This window comes from Jaculus jaculus, chromosome 18, assembly GCF_020740685.1.
Source record: "Jaculus jaculus isolate mJacJac1 chromosome 18, mJacJac1.mat.Y.cur, whole genome shotgun sequence".
Taxonomy (NCBI): Eukaryota; Metazoa; Chordata; class Mammalia; order Rodentia; family Dipodidae; genus Jaculus; species Jaculus jaculus.
In genome coordinates this window covers 23,915,757-23,934,528 of record NC_059119.1, presented here as the reverse complement: position 1 = coordinate 23,934,528, position 18,772 = coordinate 23,915,757, and the positions used below count along the sequence as shown (strand labels likewise).

General features: G+C 42.4%; 1 protein-coding gene across 1 annotated transcript; it reads right to left on the bottom strand.

The window, feature by feature from the left end:
- Nucleotides 1-342: 342 nt before the first annotated feature.
- On the bottom strand, nucleotides 343-18,141 carry Ghitm (growth hormone inducible transmembrane protein). The gene is made up of 9 exons (XM_045137758.1): nucleotides 18,013-18,141; nucleotides 15,907-16,071; nucleotides 15,210-15,309; nucleotides 12,073-12,184; nucleotides 11,561-11,702; nucleotides 6,640-6,748; nucleotides 4,692-4,880; nucleotides 3,333-3,504; nucleotides 343-1,464 (listed from the first exon to the last, which is right to left on the bottom strand). Exons 2-9 carry the CDS (start codon nucleotides 16,033-16,035, stop codon nucleotides 1,380-1,382), a joined length of 1,038 nt encoding a protein of 345 aa, XP_044993693.1. The 5' UTR covers nucleotides 16,036-16,071; nucleotides 18,013-18,141; the 3' UTR covers nucleotides 343-1,379.
- Nucleotides 18,142-18,772: the final 631 nt, after the last annotated feature.

Here is an 18,772-nt window from a genome sequence, read left to right as displayed (position 1 = left end):
GAGTGGAAGCTCCCCTCACCTGTCTTTTCCTGCAGCTGGAGCTGAGCCTGGCGGCTTTCTGGTGTGCTGCCACTGCGGTCAGCAGACCTGCCAGGGCCGCTTTTGCCGACCTGTGCAGGCTCTGGATCTCTTCTAGTTCTCCACTGCCGTTTCAATTTCCTATACACCTCACTTTTTGGTAAAAGTGTGTATTTTGTTGAGTTTTTTCAGTCTTTTTCCCCCCTAGGCTGCTTTGGTGTGATACCTAAACCGCCATCTTAACTGGAAGACCCAAACTGCTTTCTTGAACAAGCCCCTATGAAGTGAAATGATATGTTTTAGGAAGAAAAAGCACACCAATCATTCTGGCTGGAACTTTTATTTCAGAAATAAGCATTCTGTGGACTCTGAAATGGTTAAAATAGTTATTTCTGGATTACTAGCATAAATAGTTCTCAAAAACAGCAAAATTGTCATATAGGCTCCCTTCCATTTGCTGAAGACTTCCAAAAATAGCTTCTGTATCTAAACAATGTAAAAATGTCACAAAAGCAATAATGTATGGAGGGAGAGTGTTCCAAGTCAAAGTCATGAAGCAGTTCCTCATTACACGCAGACACAAGACAACTGGCTTTACTTTGCCTTTTTATGTTTGGTCTGAGAGAGAATGTGCGAAAATCATAGCTCATCAGTGTGCACCACAAACTAGCTTTTATGACAAGGCTGTTAAAGCTCAGTGCTGAGGAATCGAGGATGTGTTCAATTAGATACCCAAACATATGCAATACACTTCACCAAATGTTTACCTCTATACTTGAAAATAAGCAAACCACATGCTTTGGAGTATCTTACCTTGAAAATAAAGATATCTTGTTTATAGGAGACTTAAAAGTAAAACCCACATATACAGAATTCCTCCAGGGATTCTCAGTATGAACATTCTGAATTGTCCTGACAACGGAAAAGCACGTGGAGAGCAGAGGGGAAAATCTCCTGCATCCGTGTCTCCTGGCTCAGCATGATCAGTGCTATACCCCAAACACTCAAAACCTCTACACCCCTTACAACACTCTCCATGCCTCAAAATATACAGATATACTTAGTTGCTAATGTTAAGTTAAAAATACTTAAAATTCTTATACACAAATTTTAGCTTTCACAACCATTAAAGCTTTTTTACTCAAACACGACAGTTACAAATTTATGTGCTTACTTGGGAGAGAACTACTGAATTTATTTTCTAGAAAAAGGAAGCCTGGGGGGTGGGGTCACACTACTTGAACATATTAAACATGGAGACATGTCCTTTTCTTCTAAACCTCGACGAAAGCTGCTTACTATTTGCCTTTACTAAGCAACAGCACATTCGATGCAGCAGACGGGTGTCCACAGTTGTCCTTTCACTTCTTTCTGCTGTTCCCAGTTGCTAGCATGGTGGCGACTCGCATGAATATATTTAATGTATCCATGTAGATTCCCAACATCCTAGAAAAAGATTATGTTAGTTATGCATGATGTAATTCTGATATTGGACAGTCTATATCTTAATATAGGAAAGAGGAAAAAAAACCTTTTTTTGGCTTATATGAAATCTAAATTTATTTAAAATATGATGTTTAAATGTCAACTAAGAAAGTCATAAACGTAGGGGACTGGGAGGGTCCATGGTTAAGGGTGATTAGTTGCAAAGTCTGCTGGCTCAGGTTCAACTCTCAAGCCACATGCAAAAATTAGCACAAGCACCTGTTATTTGTTTGCAGTGGCAGTAGACCCTGGTTTGCTTGTACGCACCCTTCCCCCACAAATAAAAGGCAATTGTATAAAAACTTGTTAGACAATCTGCCATTTAAAAATACAATATACCTGCTTCATGTCCTTAAATAAAATGGCTGCAAATTTGTTAGGTTTATAGCAACATTTTGAAAGTGATTGCATTAAGTTTTTAAAACATACTTTATTTATTTGTAAGCAGAGAGAGAGATAGAGAATGAGAATTGGCATGCCAGGGTCTCCAGCCACTGGTGATCTCTGGACACATGTGCCACCTTGTGCACCTGGCTTACATGGATACTGGGTCCCTAGGCTTTACAGGCAAGTACCTTACTTGCTAAGCCATCTCACCAGCCCTACATTAAGTTTTATTTTTAAGTAAAGAAAACAATTAAAAAATGTTGTAGAGGGCTGGAGAGATGGCTTAGCGGTTAAGGCATATTATTTGTCTGCCAAGCCAAAGGACCTTGGTTCGATTCCCCAGTACCCATGTAAGCCAGATGCACAAGGTGGTGCATGCATCTGGAGTTTGTTTGCAGTGGCTGGAAGCCATGGAGCGCCCACTCTCTCTCTCATAAATAAGTAAAATATTATTTGGAAAAAAAAAAAAAAGGGGATAGAAACCTTGAAATTCTAGAAAAAAAAAACATTATCCATAGAAGGCTAAATATCAACTAAAGAAGATTATCTCCAAAATGGAGTATTTACACCAAAAAACATTCAATGTTTAGAATTGCAAAAGACTCTTGCTGGGCAAGGTGATACATGCCTTTAGTCCAGCACTAGGTAGGCAGAGGTAGGAGGATCACCGTGTGTCTGAGGACACCCTGAGATTACACAGTGAATTCCAGGGCAGCCTGAGCTAGAGCAAGAACTTACCTTGAAAAACAAAAACAAAAAAACAAAAAATATATATATACATAAAAGACTACTAATGCATCTAAGTCAATTATGTACATTTTTCAATGATTAGTACTTGTAACGAGTAAATTCTAAAGTTTATACTCAGCTATAATATAATCAGATTTTTCTGCATATATAGTTTACTAAACAGAGACTAGACTACACTGTACCAGAAGCAGAATAATAAAATTGGACAAATTCATTCTTATAGTTTGTGTCCCACCAGAAGACACATGGAAGTCCTAACAGACCATGATACCTGTGAGTGGGACTCTACTTGGAAATAGGGTTTTAAAAGATATAATTAAGATGTAAGTTAGGATGAGGTCAGACTGAAGTAGGGAGTAGGCCTGGTAGGCTTCTGAGAAAAGGAACAAGACAGGCAGGTGAAGAAGGGGCAGAGACTGGGGTGACAGACACACAGGCTAAGAACTGCCAGCAGTGATAAGAAGCTAGGGCTAGACACACAAAACAGACTCTCCCTCAGATCCTAAACCTGCTGACACTTTGATTTTGTCCTTCTGGTTTTATACCCAAATATAAGAGAATATACTCCAAACCACCCACCTTATGCTATTTTGTTATGGTGGAACCCCGAAAAATGAATGTAGACAAAACAAAACAGGTCAAACTAATACAAGCACACTGATGCAAGAGCTCTGACAGGATGGGTTACTCACGAGTTGATGGGATCGTATTTGTGAGCTCCAAACGCTGGTGCAGTTTCTGCACGTCTGATCACTTTCTGAGTGTCACGCAGGAGGAACATGCTGAAAAGAACTAGCCCACCATACATTGCCACTGAGTACAGAGTGGCACCAGCCACTGTAGAAGGTGGAAGGAACATAGATCCTGAAATTAAAATAAAATAAGGGAAAGTTATTTTCTTTTCATTATAAGGAGAAAAAAAAAAAAAGGAACCCCACAATTTCCTAGCCAGAAATGGTGGCACACGCCTTTAATCCTAGCACTAGAGAGACAGAGGTAGGAGGATCGTAGTGAGTGAGGCTGCCCTGAGACTACACATTGAATTCCAGGTCAGCCTGGGCAAGAGTGAGACCCTACCTTGGAAAAAAAAAAAATCCTGTAATAGGACTTACAATTTATTTATTTTTTTAAATCTCTGTGCAGGAGATAATGGAGTATACACTTAAAAAATTTTTCTTGACAATCTTCATACATGTATATATGTATTTTAATCATTATCCCTTCCCATTACCTTCTTTTCTCTCCCCTAATCTTATTCACATTATTTCAAAATTCACGATATTCATTCCTCCAATGGTTTCCTTGCCCACATTACAGAAAGAGTCTTGCATAAGAAACAAGTTCCTAGGATCATTTCAGAGGCATATAGTAAAACTAGTAATAATCATTAACCATGTCAGACAACAAAAACCCAATCAAATTGGCATGTTATTAAAAAAAAAATCTTCATTTATTCAAAATATGCAAGAGCTGGGAAATTGATCCCAGGCCATCAGGCTTTGCAAGGAAGAGCCTTTAACCAGTGTGAGCCATCTCTCCAACACCCATGGTTTGTTTTTGTTTGTTGGAGGCAGGGTCTCCCTAGGCCAGGCTGACCTGGAATTCAATCTGAAGCCCCAGGCTGGATTTAAACTCACAGCCATCTCCTTCTCCAGCCTCCTAAGTGATGGGATTAACGGTGTGCACCACCCTGCCCATCAGCATGTGTCTTCTTTTTAAAGAACGTGCCAGATATAAAAGGTGGCACGTGCATCTGGAGTTTGTCTGTAGTGGCTGAAGGCCCTGGCACACCCATTCTCTATCTGCCTCTTTTTCTGTCTCATATAAATAAAACAGCAAAGACATGAAAGATAGGGATTAATGAAGAACAGTGTTGGAGGGAGGGGATAAGGGAAAGGGTAATGTGAAGGGAATAAGATCAAAATAAATTATATACATGTAAAAAGATGTATAAAGTAGAAAAAATGGATTAAAGTTTAAAAAGACTCTTGGTGAGCTATGGTACCTGAGCCCGTCAGCACGTAGATAATTATCCAAGCACAGCAACTTACCCAACGAGGACACAAAGACGACGCCCAGGCCCACTCCGAGAGGTGCCCCCATGTTCAGGAACTTCTCGCTGGGCGCGCACATGGCCACAGCAGAGAGGCCTCCCACAATACCAGCAGTGTACCACGCAGCTCTGAGGAGCAGAGGCCCGCCCAGGACCGTCAGGGGAGCTACCACCGCACCCATCACACCTGGGCAAAGAGCAAGTGCTTGTCAGGTACTTACTAAACAAGTATCAAAGGAAACACCACTGTGAGGTGCTATATTAACACTGTACCTTATATTAAGTAATACCCCAAATTCTACAGCCAAAACCTGTGGCTTCCCAAACTACTCCTGCTGAACAAAATGGTCACTACTGAGCACAAACACTAACTTACATCTATGCAAACTCTGTAAAATTCCGTGCAGCTCACTATTTGGATATGAAAGTACTCCAGTGCTGAACTAGGTGTTGCAGTTACCTTCTCAAGGCTCAGATAAAACACCCAAAGCAGCTTATGGGAGGAAAGGGTTTATTTTGGCTTAGTCTTGCGGGGACGCTCCACGACAGAGGGAAAGTGGTGGAGCAGAGGCTGCACATCGTCACCTTGCCACAGCAGGTGGCAAACAGCAGCAGGAGGGTGAGTGAAGAGAGCTGGCGGTAACATTCCTGAGCCCGCTCTCAGTAACACTTCTTCCCCAGCAAGGTTTCCCCTCCCGAATTTCTGCACCCTGGGAACCAAGCATTCAAAATACATGAGTTTATGGGAGACATCTGATTCAAACCATCACACTAAGTTACCCCCTCACCCCCGATACATTTTTTTTTGTTGTTGTTGTTTTGTTTTGTAGTATGAAGGATTGAACCTAGGGCCTGATGCAGCATGCCAGGCAAATAACATCATTGAACCACATCTTCACTTTATTTTTCCATTTTTTGAGGTAGGGTCTCACTGTAGCTAAGGCTGATCTTCACTTTATTTTTGAGGCATGATCTTGTTAGCCAGGCTGGCCTTGAACTTGAAATTTCCTTCCTCAACCTTCCAGGATAGCCACAGAGCTATCTTCATCCTGGTCTTCAACAGAACTATCTTTAGTGCAAGAGTAGTATTTCTAGATTAAGTAATAAGGTGTACAGTATTTTATGATAAATACCTATACTTTTTTTCTCCTAAGGTATTAGGTAAATACTTCCACGTTCTCTGGCTTTGCAGGCAAATGCCTTAGCCTCTAAGCCATTCCTCCAGCCCTGTCCTAAGTTTTTTTTTTTTTGTTTGTTTTTTTTCTCCCTTTTCTAGAGATACCAGACAATAGCTACTCTTAGACAGATAGAACAGATCCCAAGTCCTGGCATCTGTATTAGCCTGTTACAGGAGATAAGTTCAACACTGGGAATGTTCCACCTTTGAGTGAGTCTTTTCAGGCATAAGTGTGGCAAATGTACAGCCAGCAATGACGGCAGCTATTTTTCCTAAATGTTAAGTTTCACTGGATCATGTACAAGCCATTCACAACAGAGAAAAGCAACTCAAAAGTACAGTATTTACAAATTAGGCCTATCAGGTGACTGAGGAAACCTCAGGGGGATACCAAGTTAGAGGCTAGCCTGAGCTACACAGTAAAACTCTGCCTCAAAAAATGAATGAAGGAAAATACTTGGTAGCAGAGGCCAGTAAGTTAAAAAGGAGACATAAAGGGAAGAGAAAGGAAGGGAGGAGGATACTTAATAGGGGAAAGTGTGGGGGTTGGGAGGGAGGGAATTACCATGGGATTTTTTTTGTAATCATGGAAAATGTTAATAAAAATTTAAAAAAATATAATTTTTAAGAAGAAATATAGAAAATAAACCAGAGACCTAAACCAGAAAAAAAAAATGAATGAAAAACAAAGCAAGCAAACAACAACGAACAAAAACCAGAAAAGGGAATAGTCAAAAGGTTGTTTATGAACATTTCATCCAGAACATACCGGAATGCAGCATCCAAGCAAGGTGCTTCGGGCCCAGGCTAGGCTCATATGGTAACGAATGCACCAGCAATCCAGCTCCGATCATGGCCGCAAAAGTTGCACCAATTGTCTGAAAGACACGCGTTAAGAAAAATGGATCCTTTAGTAAAGCGGAAAACCATCAGTTCCAAGACTAATCACTTCTAATACAGTAACTCTGCAAGGATGGAGAATAATCAACTGCATCTTTTGTTTTCAGTTTGGGCTACATTATCAAGAGTGCCCCCTTCTAACACAGTGACTCTGTAAGGATGGAGAATAAGTAACTGAATCCTGGTTTTCAGTTTGGGCTACATTATCAAGAGTGCCCCCTTCTAACACAGTGACTCTGTAAGGATGGAGAATAAGTAACTGAATCCTGGTTTTCAGGCTGGGCTACATCATCAAGAGTGCCCCCTTCTAACACAGTGACTCTGTAAGGATGGAGAATAAGTAACTGAATCCTGGTTTTCAGTTTGGGCTACATTATCAAGAGTGCCCCCTTCTAACACAGTGACTCTGTAAGGATGGAGAATAAGTAACTGAATCCTGGTTTTCAGGCTGGGCTACATCATCAAGAGTGCCCCCTTCTAACACAGTGACTCTGTAAGGATGGAGAATAAGTAACTGAATCCTGGTTTTCAGGCTGGGCTACATCATCAAGAGTGCCCCCTTCTAACACAGTGACTCTGTAAGGATGGAGAATAAGTAACTGAATTCTGGTTTTCAGGCTGGGCTACATCATCAAGAGTGCCCCCTACTGTCACATAGCAAGTTCTGCATCGCTTCAAGCTGGATGCTTGTAGTGGTGGCCTCATGTTTCAACAATTTTATTCTTTTTGGACAGATGTGAAACAAAACCGTATTAAAAAATCCCAGGATAACAAATTTTGTTTAAAATACTAATGTTGGTATTATAAACAGACACATTTATTTAAAATTAAGTTATGCGTATATGGCCTTGAATTTCTTACTTGCTAAATGAAAACCTGAAAAACAGTGTAAATATTACTTGCACAAAGAGGGAAATGAATGAGAATTAACATTTCATATTTTTAATATTTATTTGCAAGCAGAGAGAGATAGAAGACAGACAAATAGAGAGAATGGGTGCACCAGGGCCTCTAGCTGCTGTAAAAGGATGACTTCAGATGTACGTACCACTTTATGCATCTGGCTTAATTTTGTTAAAAAAATTAGTTTTATTTATTTGAAAGAGAGAAAATGGCAGATAGAGAGAGAATGGGTTCACTAGGGCCTCTAGCCACTGCAAACAAACTCCTGATGCATATGCAGCATGTGCACGTGGCTTATGTGGCTACTGGGGAATGAACATGGGTCCTTGGGCTTCACAGGCAAACACCTTAACTGCTAAGCCATCTCTCCAGCCCATATTTCACATTTTTAAAAAAATACTCAGCTATATTTAATATATTATTATTTTTTGTTTATTTTTATTTATTTGAGAGTGACAGACAGAAGTAGGCAGAGAGAGAAAGAATGGGCGTGCCAGGGCCTCCAGCCACTGCAAAAGAACTCCAGATGTGTGCGTCCTCTTGTGCATCTGTGGGTCCTGGGGAATCGAGCCTCAAACCAGAGTCCTTAGGCTTCACAGGCAAGTGCTTAACTGATAAGCCATCCCTCCAGCCCCATAATCTATTTTTTATTCATTTTATTTTCCTAGGATAGGGTCTCACTCTAGTCCAAGCTGATCTAGAACTTACTCTGTCATTTCAGGCTGGACTCGAACTCACAGAGACTCTCCTACCTCTGCCTCCTGAGTTGTTGGGATTAAAGATGTGCCACCAGGCCTGCCTTGGCCTCAACCTTTTTTTCTATTGTAACATCTAAATATTCGGTACTAGACAAGAAGAAACATATAATGGAAGAAAAATAGTGACATCCTTCAGGAAGCTTAAAGCAGAGACAGGATCAGACAGCAAGCATTCTGTTTGTCCTAGAACCAGTGTACATTTTTTGATGCCAACCACCTGTGTGCTTCAGTCCAGCTCCTCCTGCACCTGCTGTCAGACCCAGGAGAAACAGAATGCTCAGCCTCAGATGTAAAGTACAGTAAAACAACAACAAAACCTTTTCCAGAAGACAAGGAAACAGTAATTAATACAGAAACATACGCTGGGTTCCAGCTCATTGTTTCTAAGGGCGAAACAATCACTAAGGACTACTTCACACCTCCTGCTTATGGCATTTTCAGGATGTTTATCTTAGTCCTGTGTTTTTCTTTAAGAAAGGTTCTTCATGATTCAGCCTCAATTTTCTCTTTGTAGAAACCTTCCCACTCTACACCCCAGCTACTGAACACAGGGTTGATACACACCTTCTCCATTGTGTCCACTATGCCTTTAAGACTTGTTGTCTGGCTGACATAACTAAAGCTTTGTCTCAGAATCTTTGTAGTAGGCACTTGGTCCCTTAGCAATGACAGATCGTTCTACTCTGTCCCAAAAGCACTTGAAAAAAACTCATTGTACCTACCTTCCTATCTGTGACACCTTCAGAAGGCTATCTATAGAACTTGTCTGGCTTTTCCAACTATTTTTCCTCAGTTTTTTCCTATAATTTAAATAATAAATTTTAATTTCTATAATTTAAAAAATGGTAATGTGTTATGTGAACCAGTTTCTTTGTTCCAAGAAAAATAAATTATTTATTTATCTATTTAAAAACAATCACATACTAATATAAATAACATTTTCTGAAATCTAACAGTTTAAAAAAATCAGTGAGAATGGATAGCTTTGCTCATTTCCTTAATGTGTGTTTCCAAGAGCAGATACTGAAAGCTACCAGCCAGCACGTGTCACTACGAATGCTGCAGCACTGGGATGGGACCCGCCAGCCACAGCAAGACTGAGCGACAGGTTACAAACGGTGCTTCTAAGTACTTCCAGTGGAAGAGACGGATCTTTCACTGAGCCCAGGTTATGGCCTCTACACCTAAGCTCTTTGCAATGTTTATTCTTTATTTATTTGAGAAGGAGGAGGGGTGGGGACTGTAGGACCTCCTGCTGCTGTGCTATAAAACTACTCCAGATGCACGCACCTCTTTGGTACATTTGGCTTTATGTAGGCCAGTGATTTTGTAAATAAGTGCTTTTTACCACTGAGCCATCACTCCAGCTCCTTCCTTGCAATCATTTTAAACTTTCAGAAGATGTCACATTTGTTTGATCACATTAAAGTAGTAACATTTCAAATTGCTTGCTTTTGATTAAAAAACTGACTTTGCTGGTGAGACCTCCCACTCCTATTTCTTTGCTTTCATGAAACTCTAGGCTAGAAAGATGAAACCCCACGTGATAAGCACGATCCTCAGACTCTAAGAGTCCAAACTGCTATGCTATTCTAAATGGCTCTTTGAAAGCGCAGTGTAGTGGAAAGTATCATGGACCTTAAAGTCACGCAGGTTCAGGCTCCCTACAGGGGACCAAGTTAGTAGCATGCAATCCTCCCATCTTCCTCTCCAGGCTCACACTTATGGCTGTAGTTTGTTATTAATCCTCCTTTCAGATCCTACAAAGGCAGAGTTGGTATGCATGCCTCAGTCTCTTCCACAATAGCTCTTAACACTGTAGAAATATTATCACTGTAACTGTTTCTTTAATGGCCTGTGACCCTTTAGAACCATAGCCACCCACCTCAGCTGGAAAATCAAATATCCCTTCCTAACCATGTCTCCACACTTCAGATCTCAAGTCCTAGTAATTTCACTCTTAACCAGACTATAAGCCCCTTTTCTCATTAAGTTGTCCTAGCTCTTCCTTTGCTTAGGCTGTTGGGTAAAATTGAACCAATGTCATCCTCAAGCCCTAATGACCTGAAGCCCCCTTTGCAGAACTGCCCTAACAGTCCAAGACAGAAACAGCCTTTCAGCTGACCTCACTGCACATCCTGCATGGTTCCCTTCAATCACCTGATCTATCAGACAGCAGGCACACAGGGCCCAAACCTGAAATCACACGGTACCATGCAACAGAAGTGCTCAAGAAACTCCTTCAACATGAAACCCTCCTGATCGTGATGGTGAGGAACACAGCACGCTGTTTTAATAGTGTGGAATGCTTTGACATTTGTGGCAGGTATTTTCCACTGACCTCTAGTGTGCTTCTGCATTTACTTTACTTTTTCGAAAACAGGCTCAAAATAGAGGTTGCTTGTTAAAGAGCTTGCCTGCAAAACCTAATGACCCAAGTTCAGTGCCCCAGTACTCTCATAAAACCAGACGCACAAAGTGACACGTGCATCTGGAGTCTGTTTGCAGTGGCTAGAGGTTCTGATGTGCCCATTCTCTCTCACTGTCTCTCTGCTTGCAAATAAATAAATAAATAAATAAATAAGTAAGTAAGTAAATAAATATGCACAAGGTGGCGCATGTGTCTGGAGTTTGTTTGCAGTGGCTAGAGGCCCTGGTACACCTGTTCTCTCTCTCTCTTTCCCTCTCTCCCTATTTCTGTCAAATAAATATAAATCTTAAAAAAAAAATAAAAAGAGGTTGCTTGTTATCTGCTGCTTAGTAGGACGTTTTGGAAGCTTCCCTTCCAACTCTTTGGTCTTATTAACATGTGCATTCAACAAATAGCAAGAGCTGAGGATGCAGTCAGTTGTACTAATTCATATGATCAGACAAACAAAAGCTTTTTCAATACAGCATCAACCCACCTAATCTAATGTAATTTATTAAATCTCTGTTCCCACTTTACTTTTCTTTCCACACCTAGGGCCCCATGTGTGCTAGGCAAATGCTTTATCACTGAACCTCAGACCTTATCTCATTAAATGTTTATCTTTAAATAAAAAGGGAACAAAATAATACACCTTCCACACACACCTCAAAAAATAAAATAAAATAAATAAAGATAATAAACACGAGTAGCTGACTTACCACCCAAGAGCCTCTCATCATGAAGTTCATGAGACCAGGAGTTCTGCTCACTGCCAAGGCAGACAAAGCTGTTAACCCAATACTTCCTGTTAAGTACATATAGGTAGAATGAATTCTATCCTTCACATACTGAGGCCAAATTCTGTAAGAAACATGAGAGTTACTTTATCAAAATATGAATGTGAATTCTTATTAAATCAATCAGTAGCCAAGTGACTTGGAATATATCATTTTAATGTTCTCAATCTTGCATTTATCATAAAAATAATTATGCATATCTATTACTAAGATTAAGTGATATACAATAAACATTTAGCACGTGTAATACCCTTTTGCTAGAAGATGCTGACTGAGGCTTTGTAAACAAGTGTCAAGGAAGCAAAAAAAGTCTATCTATACTCAAGTATATACACTAAGATAATTCAAGTGTCTACAGACTAAAGAACAGGAAGAAATCTGAAATCTTTGCTTGAAGAAAGGTCTTGGGGACTGTATGGCAACAATTTACTTACACAGCCTTTTCAATAGCTCCAATCTCATTAGACAGTCCCAAGCCATAGAAGCACAGTGCTCCAAGACCAACAGCAGCCCCTCCAGCCACAAACCACCTTCCCATCTGATCAACTGAAAAACACCAAAAGAAAGACAGGTTAGTGTTGACACATTTCACCCGAATGAAAGGGCTGGAGGTGAGACCTTTAAATATTCGTAGGGGATCAAACCATATACTGTGTTTCTTCATAACAAGCATACAAGGAAAGTTGTATTAGTATAAAAGGACACCCCTTGTGGTGGCTTGATGTAAATGGACCCAGAGTCTCAGGTATTTTTAACTACGCTTCCTACTTAGTTTTCAGCAGGTAGAACCCTGATGGAGGTATATCCAACCCTAAGGTGTTCTAAGCCAGCTTGAACCCTGTCTTTCCTTCTGTCTGTCTGCTGTGGATGTATGTTGAAGTGATTCAGCTTTCTCTTGTCATGATAAAGCTTCTTCTGGAATTTGTATGCCTGAAATAAACCCTTCCCTCCCATAAGCTGCTTCTGGTTGGATGTTTTTCAGGGCAATGAGGTTATCTGCAACAGCCGTAAAGCAAAGATATCACAATGACTAAAAAGTAAAGGACCAGATGTGCTGTAGTAATACCAGAAATATGGAAGGCTGAGACAAAAGGACTGAGTTGGAGACCAACATGAGCTGTCATAAGGGAATGAATGTAATGACACAGGTATGTACTCATAAAGAGCGACTCATTCCTTTCAAGTCAAAGTTTATTCACTAAGAATAGAGGGGCTGGAAGATGGGGCAGTGTGTAAATGCACTTGCCATATATGCAGGCCCGAGTTTGGTCCCTGGCACCTATGTAAAAAGCTGGGCATAACCAGGCATATTTTTGGCCCCAATCTGTGGGAAGCAGAGACTGGAGAACCACAACAGTAGCTCTGGTTTGATAGACTCCATCTCAAGCAAACAGGTGGATAAGCAATAGAGGATGTCTAACAGTCTCCTCTGGTCTCTGTAATACGCATGCATGCATGTGGTACACACCATGTGTACAACACATGATTATACTACATTACACATGATACTTCTACACATGCCAAAAAAAAGGTTAGAACGCAATTCCACTGGAAAAAAAGACAGCATTTTCTTTCGTTTTTTCTTCTTCTTTGAGGTAGGGTCTTGATCTACACCAGGCTGGCCTCAAACTCACAGTGATCCTCCTACCTCTGCCTCCCAAGTGCTGGAATTCAGGGTGTGTGACATGCTGGTCAAGACAGCATTTTCTTTTCTTTTTTTTTTCTTAATATTTTTGTTTATTTTATTTATTTATTTGGGAGCTACAGACAGAGAGAGAGAGAGAGGGAGACAGAGAGAGAGAGAGAGAGGGAGAGAATGGGCATGTCAGGGCCTCCAGTACTGCAAATGAACTCCAGATGCGTGTGCCCCCTTGGGCATCTGGCTAAAATGGGTCCTGGGGAATGGAGCCTTGATCCGGGGTCCTTTGGCTTCACAGGCAAGCGCTTAACCGCTAAGCCATCTCTCCAGCCCCAAGACAGCATTTTCAACAAATGGGCTCAAGTAAGACCCTGCTTCAGAAAACCCAAAATGTTCATGGAACTCAGGTTACAAACTGGGTGAGTGTAAGCCTTTAATCCAAGTACCCTGGAGGTTCAGACAGGAGCAGGAGGATCACCATGAGTTTGAGGGCAATCTGAGCTCCATACTGATCTTAAGGCCAGCTTGAGTTATTGTTAAACCCTGCCTTAAAAATAAAATGGGCTGGAGGGATGACTTAGCAGTTAAGGCATTTGTCTGCAAAGCCAAAGGACCCAGGTCCCATGTAAGCCAGATGTACATACAAGGGGGTGCAAGTATCTGGAATTCGTTTACAGTGGTTGGAGCCCTGGTGTGACCATTCTCTTTCCCCACCCTCTCTTTCTCTCTGTCAAATAAATATATAAAATACAATATTAAAAAACAAACAGCTGGGTGTGGTGGTGCACGCCTTTAATCCCTGCACCCAGGAGGCAGCGGTTGGAGAATCATTGTGAGTTCAAGGCCACCCTGAGACTACATAGTGAATTCCAGGTCAGCCTAAGCCAGAGTGGGACTCTACCTCAGAAAATCAAAAGCAAATAAACAAACAACCAAACAAGGGCTGGAGAGATAGCTTAGTGGTTGCAGCTTGCCTGCAAAGCTAATGCTCCCAGGTTCCATTCTCCAGGACCCATGTAAGCCAGATGTACAAGGTGGCACATGCAACTGGATTTCATTTGCAGCAGCTAGAAGCCCTGGTGGGCCCATTGTATATCCCCCCAACCTCTCTCTTTCTCTCTCAAATAAATAAAAAAATACAAGTATATTAAAAGAAATAAACAAGGGACTAGAGAGATTGTGGAGTTGTTAAAATAGCATTCCCCAGTACCCACATAAAGCCAGATGCACAAGGTGGTACATGTATCTGAAATTTGTTTGTAGTGGCTAGAAGCCCTGGTGTACCCATTCAATCTATCTGCCTCTTTCTCATTTCTCTTTCAAATAAATAACCAAATAAACAAATTAAATTAAAAAAAATCAGGCTGGGCAAGGTGGTGCACGTCTTTAATCCCAGCACTTGGGAGGCAGAGGTTAAGTGGACTGTCATGAATTCAAAGCCACCCTGAACTACATAGTGAGTTCCAGGCCAGCCTGAGCTACAGTGAGATCCTACCTTGAGAAACAAAACAACAAGAAGAAAAACTTTTAAAAGATTGGTCCAGGGAGATGGCTCAGTGAATGAGTAATGTGCCTGCTGGGACAGCATGAAGGCCTGTGTTCAGATTCCCAGCACCCATTTAGAAGACAGGCACAGTGCAGCATGCCTGTGATCCCAGCACTGCGGAGGTATAAACAGGAGGACCCTCACGTTTGTTGTAAACCAGTGTAGCTAAATCTGTGAACTCTGGCATCAGTGAGACCCATCTCAAAAATTAAGATGGGGAGTGAATGAGGAAGAGACATGAAGAGACATGACGTCAAACTATGACCACATGCACGCGCAAACACATGTACCTAACATATATACATGTGCCCACACTCAAACACACAAAAATACATCACATGAATAAAATTATAAAAATAACACTCCCCCCCTAGACAACCACCTACTTTTAAATATTTTTTCCATTGATGGTTCAAATGCTGCTTCTTTCAGGTCTTGGGTAGTTTTCCCACGGCGGATCCCAATTCTTGTCTTGGTGGCATATTCCTGACATACACACAGAGATACACATCATCCATGCTGAAGTAGAATGTTAACAAAACAGGATTTCTTACACTAATGTACCATTAGTATAAAGGTTAACTATAATAAACGTAGGCAGACCCGTGCTCTGTCTTTGAAATGAGTCACTACTTTTTAAGCACTGATTATTTTTCCTGTGTTCGACTGAACCTGGATCCTCAGGCATGCTAGGAAAGCAGTCTACCACGGACTTCATCCCTACCCTGGACTCCTAAACATGAAGCCAAAGGCAGGCGTGACTACCGCCTCTGTTTTAGCTCTTTTTCAACAGTGGGACAGCAAATATAAAAAAGAAAACTGTTGTCTCCTTCTAGCTCCTATAGTCTCTTTAGTTACTTCATATTTACAAGTGTATACTTTTACTCATTTAAATGCTAGGAGAGAAATCTGTTAGCTAGCCATTTGGGTGTGCACACCTTTGATTCCTGCACTCAGGAGGCAGAGGGAGGAGGATGACAAAGAGTTGTAGGCCAGCCTGGGACTACAGATTAAGTTTCAAGTCAGCCTGGGCTAGGATGAGATTCTGGTACAGGGGAACAAAACAAAAAAAGAGACTCTTACCCTGCTGGGTGTCAGGAGCCATTGATTCTTTGTGATGGAATTCTTCACAACGGGGGAGGCCTTGGTGAAAGTTGTGTGGAAAACCTTGGAAGGTAGTGTCCGGAGACACACAAACCTTGCAGCCAGCATGGTGATGTACCAGGTTTTCCAAGCAGATCTGAGTTGCTAGACAGAAAAACAAAACAAACCAACAAAACCCCCAATCAATTTAAGGGAAGGACACAGAGGCACCAGAGACTAGAAGAAACTAATGGGACAGAGCAACCTCTTTAATTAGCAATAATGAGTCCTCTGTTTGTCTCTTTTTATTCAAGTAATGGAGCCACCAAAAGAAGTCACAATTTGATCAATAATAGGATGTATTCTTAGATATAACAGAATGAATACTGTTATCAATACAATTACAGGTTCTGATAGGCATTACAATTGTTGGGCCGGGTGTGGTGGCACATGCCTTTAATCCCAGCACTGGAGAGGCAGAGGTAGGAGGATCGCTGTGAGTTCGAGGCCAGCCTGAGACTACATAGTGAATTCTAGGTCAGCCTGGGCTAGAGTGAGACCCTACCTCAAAAAAACAAAAACAAAAAACAAAACAAAACAAAAATACAATTGCAATGTTGACTCAAGAGTTATACAAAAAAAGCTTTAACCAGAATTCAATGGGAAAGATTAAAATAATCCCTGTTATTTTACAGCACATATGATGAAGATTTGAATAACTATTCAAGGCTGTGTTGTACAAGGTTAAACATTACTTGTACTCAAGATAAAGAGACATTCAATTAAGTCAACCCACTCCAAAACTACAAAATGTACATTCAAACTAAGCAAACTCAATTGCCTACCCAGGTTTCCCTAATGTTAGTTGACTCCTTCAGTGGTGCCCCCAACAGAAAAGAATACTAAGGGCTGAAGAGATGGCTTATCAGTTACAGCGTTTGCCTGTGAATCCTAAGGAGCCAGGTTTGATTTTCCATGTCCCATGTAAGCCAGATGCACAAGGTGGCACATGCATCTGGAGTTCATTTGCAATGGTTATAGAGGCCCTGGCATGCCTATTCTCTCTCTCTCTCAAATAAAAGTTAAGATAAAAATAAAAGCATGTTAAATACTGGGTTGACGCAGCTCCTGGAAGATTGTGCCAGGTAAGATGTCAGCCAGAAGCCAGCTGAATGAATGTCCTTTTGCGATGCTATGACAGGTAAAGAAAATGTTAAGGGGTAAGTCAACCTGGGCTACCAGCACTTTGTGTTTAATCTCAGGCCCACGACTATCTTGTGTCACATTTTCCCCATTTATAACAGAACAAAACTAGATAAACATACAGTGTTCAGATGACACTGACCCGTGGACTTGGAAAAACTGCCGGATGTATCTTAAAATGTCTTCTGGAGGAATGGGAGCAGCAACCGAGTTTCAGTTAGCAATCCTAGAGCTAAGAACTTTTGCTTTTGACCTCTGCCCCACAGGAAGTATGGAGTGTGGACACCTGACCTTGGGGAAAACACCGAGAGCCCTTCTGGTACTTGCATGCCATTACATCAGCCCAACCTGCTCCTTCCTCGGTGCTCAAGCTGGGGGCTCTAGGCGTAGGCCAGGGTGGCCTCGCTACCGCCTAACAGCCCGAGGGGGTAACGGGATACACACTCACGCCTTGGGCGGGTGCAGGGCCCCCGAAGCCCGCGTCTTTAGTTCAGCGCACACGACACGTGACTGATGAGCTCGGGCGCCTGGTCCTTCATCCCGGGGCCCACCAGCCTCGGACGGGTAACCTGTCAGCCAGCCTCCGACCTCCCCCAGCCGCGGCGTCGACGTCCAACTCCCACACTCGGGCAACCCCATCTCGGGGACCCTTTATCGGAGGTGCTGCGGGCGGCTCCCCGTGGGGATGACTCAGCATCCCCTGCGGAAGAGGGGGAGGGCGAAACCGCGTGTCCCACGTCGGCCTCCGTGGCGGCGGCCAAGAGGAACTTACAGCCCAGCCGGGAAAAGCCTAGGGTCGCCACATGCCCCCAGCGCTCCCGACGCTCGCAGCGACCCCGCCGCGTCACCATCGGGGGTGCAGCGGGGATGGGGGTGTCTCATGTCCACCCTGGGGTCACGTACCTCAGCTCCCGGTCACCTCAACCACGCGGCTTCCCTTCCCGGCCTGCGAGACCCCGAGCGTGTGTCTCCCTCGGACCTCTGTCCCCTTCTCAAGGCCTGCGCTCCGCTCACCGCATGACGCAACATCCGGGGAAAAGTAAATAGTGCAAACGACCAATCAAAGACAGACTTCTGACGGAAGTGGCAGGCGGGGCTCTATTCTTAAAGGGGCGGCACCAACGGGAGTTTGTTGTCGGTAACGTCGTCACAGTCAGCGTCCATCTTGGGTGGGGGCAGTGAAGCCATGTCGGCCATGTTAGCTAGGGGGAGCTCTGGGCATTGGTTTCTTTTTAATTTTTTCTTTTTTTTTCTTTCTTTCTCTCCCTCTCTCTTTCTTTCTTTCTTTTTGTCTGGGTGTGATGGCACACGCCTTTATGACAGAGAGAAAATGAGAGGTGGAGAGAAAGAGAAAATTGGCGCGCCAGGGTGTCCCACTGCAGTGTGCCCTTGTGCGCATGTGCGACCCTGCGAACTTTCATCACCTTTGTGCGTCTGGTTCACTTGGGACCTGCGGCAGGTTGAACCTGGGTCCTTAGGCTTCGTAGCACATGCTGTAACAGCTAATCCATCTCTCCAGCCCTGCTTTAGGCCTTTTAAATCATGGCAGATACCAAAGTTTAAAAAATGAAAGACGATTGTATCACAAGGAGAAATCACTTTCTTGTGGACGTAAAATGATCCTAACAAATGTGGCAATATTTGACTGAAGTCAACCGGTTTC

What these genes read in the sequence shown, in the direction of transcription:
- Ghitm (XM_045137758.1), bottom strand. Translation starts at nt 16,035, where the DNA reads ATGCTGGCTGCAAGGTTTGTGTGTCTCCGGACACTACCTTCCAAGGTT. An exon ending in TGCTTGGATGCTGCATTCCG is followed by an intron (nt 4,881 to 6,639) that starts GTATGTTCTGGA and finishes CTCTTTGCCCAG; the next exon opens with GTGTGATGGGTGCGGTGGTA. An exon ending in AAATACGATCCCATCAACTC is followed by an intron (nt 1,465 to 3,332) that starts GTGAGTAACCCA and finishes ATCTTTTTCTAG; the next exon opens with GATGTTGGGAATCTACATGG.